The sequence below is a fragment of the Lygodium microphyllum genome, chromosome 18 (genome assembly GCF_053477565.2).
Source record: "Lygodium microphyllum isolate KBCC chromosome 18, Lygodium_microphyllum_v1.1.10, whole genome shotgun sequence".
In the NCBI taxonomy this organism is placed as follows: domain Eukaryota; kingdom Viridiplantae; phylum Streptophyta; class Polypodiopsida; order Schizaeales; family Lygodiaceae; genus Lygodium; species Lygodium microphyllum.
The window spans coordinates 45439767-45446818 of NC_141152.1; the positions used below are offsets into that span (position 1 = coordinate 45439767).

At 42.1% G+C, this 7052-nt stretch overlaps 1 protein-coding gene across 1 annotated transcript; it reads left to right on the top strand.

Annotated features, from left to right (window-relative positions):
• Nucleotides 1–2921: 2921 nt before the first annotated feature.
• On the top strand, nt 2922–4271 carry SRC2 (soybean gene regulated by cold-2). The gene has a single exon (XM_087698633.1). The coding sequence runs from the start codon at nt 3291–3293 to the stop codon at nt 4089–4091; it is 801 nt and encodes a 266-aa protein (XP_087554759.1). The 5' UTR covers nt 2922–3290; the 3' UTR covers nt 4092–4271.
• The last annotated feature ends 2781 nt before the right edge of the window (nt 4272–7052 follow it).

Consider the following 7052-nt stretch of genomic DNA (forward strand, 5'->3'; position numbering starts at 1 on the left):
TATGAGGCATTGGAAGTGTCCAAGATGAAGTCATATCCAAGTGTTGATCTGAGTCGTAAGTAAAAAAGATGTCCATATTTTTTCTCTTAAGGCAGTTGTGGTATGTATGCTATAAGATGGTACAATGCCATGTATGAAGGTACTTATATAACAATCAATCATATGTGAATGCCTTCATGCAACAACTTGAATGACAAAATTAGGAGGTGCTTACACTCATACAAGACATGCTCATTCTTGGGTCAGTCTCTCACACACACACACACACACACACACACACACACACACACACACACACACGCACACGCACACGCACACGCACACGCACACGCACACGCACACGCACACGCACACGCACACGCACACGCACACGCACACGCACACGCACACGCACACGCACACGCACACACACACACACACACACGGAGATGCCACAATGCAAACATAATTTTCATTTCTACATCTAATCTAACACAGTTGTATAAAAGAATAGAATATAACTTCCTGAATCAAACCTTAAAGAGATATTTGCTTATACATAGCTTAACAAGAAAGAAAAATATAATGAAAGACATGATGCATACTTGATGTAAGCCCGAAGAAGACCCCAAAGTTGGACCACACACACACACACACACACACACACACACACACACACACACACACACACACACACACACAGAGGCTTTGCTCCATATCTTAACCATTTTCAAATAGGGTTGTGTTTATGCAAGTTCGACAAAAAGGACAAAAAACAAAAAACATTTGATAAGGGGACTTTCGATAAGAACTTAGACATCTATTATTAAAATATGAGTCCTATAGTCAATCTACACTATCTGATTTTCTAATGAAAAAGGATATTTAATCTCTCTCTCTCCCAAAATTTTTGTCCTAAATTTCACATTAAAAATGAGAGATTTCACTAATTTAACCAGTCAATTCACATAGATAACCAAAATGTGCGCTTTTCCTCTCTTTCTTACTCTTTCTCTTTCCTTTTCATTCTCGTATAACCAAAAACATTAAGGTGGGAAGAAAAGAACAAATAATAAATTACACAACCTACAATAAAAAATCATATCTCTTCTCTTCTCCTCACTCTTTCCTCTTTCCTCTCTCCCTCTCTTCTTCTATTTCATACCGTTTTCATGATAACATGCGATTAAATGAGCTAAAAAGAAGGCTAGAGAGTCTAAATGACCTCATTCCCTTGCTTTCCCTTCCTTATCTCTTTTCTCCTACTCTATATCTCTTTTACAATATCTTTCGTACAAAAGCAAAAAGAAGTTGAAGAAAAACACATAAAGACCACGTAGCCATTCTCTTTCTTTCTCTTATGTATGTGTATGAAAGAGAGAAGTAAGAAAAAGAACTAAAGATGCATAAAAATGGAGGAAAAAAGAGCAATTACCTTAATGTATTGCATGTTTGGGTACTGTGTGATACCATAGGATGTAGACATGAATAGAAGAAACAAAAATTTTGCTTAAGGTATTTATAAAATGGCGTGGTCGTTTGCACCACTATATTTATCAATATATGTGATCGTATATACATCGGTATATGCAATGGTGTATAGCAACATAAATAATGGTGCACATATCAATGCATGTACCAATACTTATATGAATCAAATAAGTTAGAGGAGATTTAAAAAATATAGTTTAGAAAAGCAACAAGATGGTAGATAGATGGTTTTTATTTTTTTGAAACAGCCTCATTGAGTCTCTGAAGCAAGCAGGCTGAAAATCAACATATGCAAGCATAGAGTCTCTCTCTCTCTCTCTCTCTCTCTCTCTCTCTCTCTCTCTCTCTCGGCCCTCGAGCAAACCAATAAGAGTGCACACCAATAGTGGGCAGTTGGTGCAAGTAGCTAGCCAATGAGCAAAAACCAAAAGTAAAGTGGTTGGGTGGCCAGGTAGAACGTGTATGTGTGTGTGTGTAAAGTTGCCAAAGCTTTCGAAGTTCAAAATATGTTTCTTATATCAACCTCCCACGAACCCTCTTGCCACATGAAACGTGCTTTTAGACCCCAATGCGAAGCATTGGGAGAACACCAACGCAAAGCACTGGGGGAATTTAGGCACAGAGCGCCTAGTTGTGTATGAAGAAGTGATATGGCAATATCTCTTCCTCTTCTCCTCCTTCTATCTTTATTCTCTTGTGTGTGAGTAGATGAGGGTTTTGTAGAGTGTCTTTAGCTTTCGATTCTAATGATCTAGTAGATGTTTTTCCATTTCTTTTTCTTGTCTTCTTCTTATTCTTATTCTTCTTTGGATTCAGATACCACCAACGGGCTTTATTTCTCATCGAGTTCTCCGTAGTCCCACCTCTAATATTCTCAAGCAAGTTGGAGCAAGCTATAACTCAAATAGTCCATCAATGGGGCCATAATCATTGTGGTTCTCTCGGCACACCCTTCTTCTTGAACTTTTTCTTTGCATACATATGCCGCTACAACAACATGGCATCGATGAAAGGCGATGATAGATCCAACATAGTCCTCTCCCTCATTGACCTCTCCACTACTCGTGATGTTCAATTTGCAACTATCATTGTTTGAAGGTAGTATAGGTATAGATAGAGATTGCTCTACCCTTTCAATATTTGCACGGGGAAATTGAGGTTCTAGTAGAGAGGCCTAAGGCTTTTAGAAATGAGAAGTTTAGGTTGCTCTTCCAATGAGAGTAATGGTGGAGGGTTGTGACCATTGGGGAAGCTTGGTCACCTCATGAAATATTGAGATTCGAGAAGGTAGACCATGGGGGAGCCTTGTAGTTGATAGACATGATGTAGGACTTGCAATTATACGGTATAGCTCAAGGAAATTTCATGGGAAGGAGGACTTTTACTCAACGCTAGGAATTAGAGGTTTGAACTTTGTACGCGTAGGAATGAGGCAGAGTCCAGACCCACACGCAGAGGCGTGTACATGGGAAAGCGTGTCCGGCTTGTCTTTGCCTTTAGGGTTCGACAATATAGAAATATGCATTCCTGATCTGTACTAGCCGGCTCGCTGTTCATTCTTAGCCTTCTGCTTTCTGTGTTGTGTAACAGAAGAGAAGAGGTCTCTTTCTTCTGCGTTGTCTGCCAATCTGTGTGTTTGCGTTTGCCTCCTTTTCCACCTCTAGTCGTAGCCCTTGCGGCTTCAATTTGAACCCCTTATCATCCGTCTGTATCACAAACCCACGCGGTCTTGGAAACCCTAATCCGCAACAGAAACCCCCAATTCACAGAAGTCGCGAATCTAATCCCACCCACAGGCACCTCCGATCCGAGCTTCCACCATGGGCGAGCAGCGGCAGTTGAATCTGACCATCATATCCGCCGACGACCTCAAGGACGTGAAGCTCTTTGGGAAGATGCAGACCTATGCCGTCGCTTGGGTCGACCCATTTTACCAGTACAAGCTATCCACACCGGTCGATCGTAAGGGCGGCTGCAGTCCTGTGTGGAACCACGAGTTCTCTTTCACGGTGCCAGAGCAGAATTTCCACCAGCCGAACCTGCGACTTAATGTGGAGATCTACAGCCATGGATCCTTTGGCACCAAGTTTGTGGGTGCTGCCTTCGTACCCCTCGCCGACCTTGTGAAGACATCCAATCCAGAGGAGCAGCAGATCTTGTCTTATCAGGTAAAGAGGAGGTCGGGGCGTGCCCATGGGTCTCTGCGCTTAGCCATCTCTCTGGGAGGGAGAGTCCAGGCCCCTGCTGTGTCCTCTGCACCTGCTGCTCGGTCATCCTATGCCAACGAACCTGTAATGGCCTACCCTCCACAAGGCGAAGCCTACCCACCCCAAGCCGCACCGGCATACCCTCCTCAGAACATGGCATACCCGCCTCCTGCGCAGTATCCATATGCGGGTCCTTATGGGTATCCTCCACAGGGTTATCCACAACAGCAACAGTACTACCCTGCTGTGCAGCAGCCGGGCCGAAGACCTGGCTTGGGTGGCATGGGCATGGGCTTGGGAACTGGCCTCCTGGCAGGAGCCCTTGGTGGTCTCATCGTGGGAGACTTAGTTGATGATGCATTTGATAATTCTTATGATGGAGGTTTCGATGGGGGTTTCGATGGTGGCTTCTAGAAATCTTGCTATGATCTTCTCAAGGAGAGCATGCTTCGCAGTTGCTACGTTTTCTCTGAAAGAAAATCGGGAGTTGTCAAGTTGTACATAAAACTAGTTTATTTCTACTGGAATTGCATTAGAACAGCAGATTGATATCTATACTCTCATTCTTGAAATATATATCTCACCAGTCTGGTATACAGTGAATCATTTTGTTATTTCTTGGATCTTGCGGAAAATGACTAAATCATCTGTTTATATCAGTTTTGTAACTCACTAATACGAGATGGGAGTTGTCTATATGAAGGCTAAGTATTTATCTCATTGGATGTTCACTAGACAGCACGGATAGGTTCTAGCCCTTGGTCTAATAGCTCAATGCCTTGGTGCATTAGTGATATTAGTGTGTGATGGTTCTATGGATTAATGGTATCATTAAGTCGATTAGACGGCATATAATGATTAGTGTGTGACGGTTCTATGAATTTAATGGTATCATCGTGTACACTAGCCAGCGATTAAAGGTTGCGTACCTTCGTTATGAAGGATGTACAGAACTTTGGTTAATGAACGATAAGCTATTTTATAAGGTTCTGCATGCTGGGTTATGAAGTATTGATGTGTGAATATTCGTGATTTATATTAAGGGTATCATCTAGTATAGCATTAGAAGCTCAGATGTAGGAATCCTTTACACTTGTTGAGTCTGCACATGTATTATGAAGTATTGAGGCCAGATTCTTAGAATTGTATGTACTTGTTATAACTCTGCACCTGTATATTTTCTTGTTAAAGCTTTGCACCACCTGTATAACTTCTTACTTGTTAAATCTCTGCACACATGGTCTTTCCTTTCTTGCCAAATCTCTGCACATGTACATTGTCTTTTCTCTCTTGTTATATCTCTGCTTGTACAGTTTTCTCAAAAAAGAATTTCAATCAGTTTTGAGTAGCTGCAGATGTAGAATCCCTGCTAAAAGAATTTAATTACGTTAATAAATGTGTGAGTGCATATAGAATTTTGTTCAGATTGTTGACGAATCTGGGTGCTTACCTTTCTGCCAAGAATACAGAAGGATTGCGATTCACTACATAGCAAATACAAGAGTGAATTGATACAACACAGTAGACCTTTAGACTCAGTGCTATCCTGGAAAGCTTTTTACTGTTTAAAAGCACTGTGTGAGGGCGTGAATGCTCATTTTCTTGATCACAAGGGGTAGACGAGAGCTGGCCATAATTCCCACATTATGGAATACTACGGCATGATGCGCTTTCGCACACGGCAGCTCCGCAGAAGCAGCTCACACTGGTGACCAGAGGGAAAACAGGGTAAAAGAGCCTCTGTTCCCACATGGGGAAATGTCTAAAAGTTCTTGTGGACCTGAGCAGCAAGCTGGCTGTGTGAGCATGAGGTGATGTTTTAGCTTGCCACATTGGAATGGAGGCTCATCTGGTCAACGTCAACATCAATATTGGCAAATAGATTCACAGTCGGTACTTGCAGGGGATTGACTATGCAGATGGAGCTCTGATGATATTCACGGTTGCTTTTGACCTACGTATTCTTCAGCTATTAACCCCCAGTACTCAGTACTGACCTTTTGTAACATTTTTGGGCAGCTATTAGCCCCCCAGTACTCAGTACTGACCTTTTGTAACATTTTTGGGCCCACCATGTAGTCGCTCCCTTTAGCTTTAGGACTGCTTTTGGCACCATGTTCTTTGATAGTGAGAGCCCCGCCATGTCCAAGTCTGTAGGGGACCAGCCATGGAAAGCTTGCGGCCACACTGTAAAAGTATACTTATGCAGAAAATAAATTAAAAAAAACAATAAACTCTATAAAAGCATACTTATGCAGAAAATAAATCTAAAAATAATAAGCAGATTTGGAAGAGAGAGAAAACCGTTCTTTACGGTATTTTTCTCAGGCAAGATTCTCAAAAAACTGGTTGAAATTGAAGCTCGTCTTGATGAAAATCGGTTAATTTTTTAGCGAAGAGAGAGAAAACCATTCTTTACTGTATTTTTCCCAGGCAAGATTCTCAAAAAACTGGTTGAAATTGAAGCTCGTCTTGATGAAAATCAGTTATTTTTTTAGCATTTTAGTTATAAAACTAAGTATTTCCCTCCCAAAACCGGTTGGGGTTAAGCCTGCTACTTTTTTCCCTTGAATGGGAAAAAAGTTTTTTGTGTGACTGGTGGGTGTGATTCACAAGCTACCACAAGGTGGAGTCTTGGAAAAAAATCTCAAGTGGGCTCTGGAGCTTTTGCGAAAAAATCTCGAGTGGGCTCGGGAACTTTTGCAGGTCAAGTATTGCTTTCTTGCCTCTGTGTGACTTCACTTTTGGGACTCGCCCAGGTCTCGAGCACTAGGCATGTCCTGGCTCTAATCATGAACTCCAATAGTCAATACTTTTGTATTACTTTTGGCCCACATGATATGATACTTTTAGCTTCTGCAAAGCAATTGGATGCCACAAGATATATTACTTCAGAATTTCAATACAAGGTAGAGAAGGGATTTAGCCCAAAAGACCTCTCGAGTCTATTTTTATGCTCTATCTTGCCAATCATACATGAGATATTCCAAAAACACACGGCTTTTTGCCATGCAGTCATCGCGATGACATACTTTCATTTGGAAAGCCTGCAAGACTAACACGCGTATTTTGAAGCAAATAGATATTCCTCTTTCTCCCAGATTTGCTTGAATCTCTCCTCTAAGTCTGACTAAGCGCTCCCCGTCTAGACTCGCCCGGGCGCGATTTTTGCGGTCGGAGGTGGGTGCTGGACGTGTGGCACCCGCCCCCACGTTCTCTTTTTCTTCTTGTGGGGGAGGTTGGGGGGCTGCCACATGGCACCCGTCCCCCACCTCTCCTTAACTAATACCTCATACCTCTCCTTAACTAATAGTATAGATGATCCTCTGCAACTCTGAATACTTCAGGACTTTCCTTACTCCCTGGCTAGCTCAT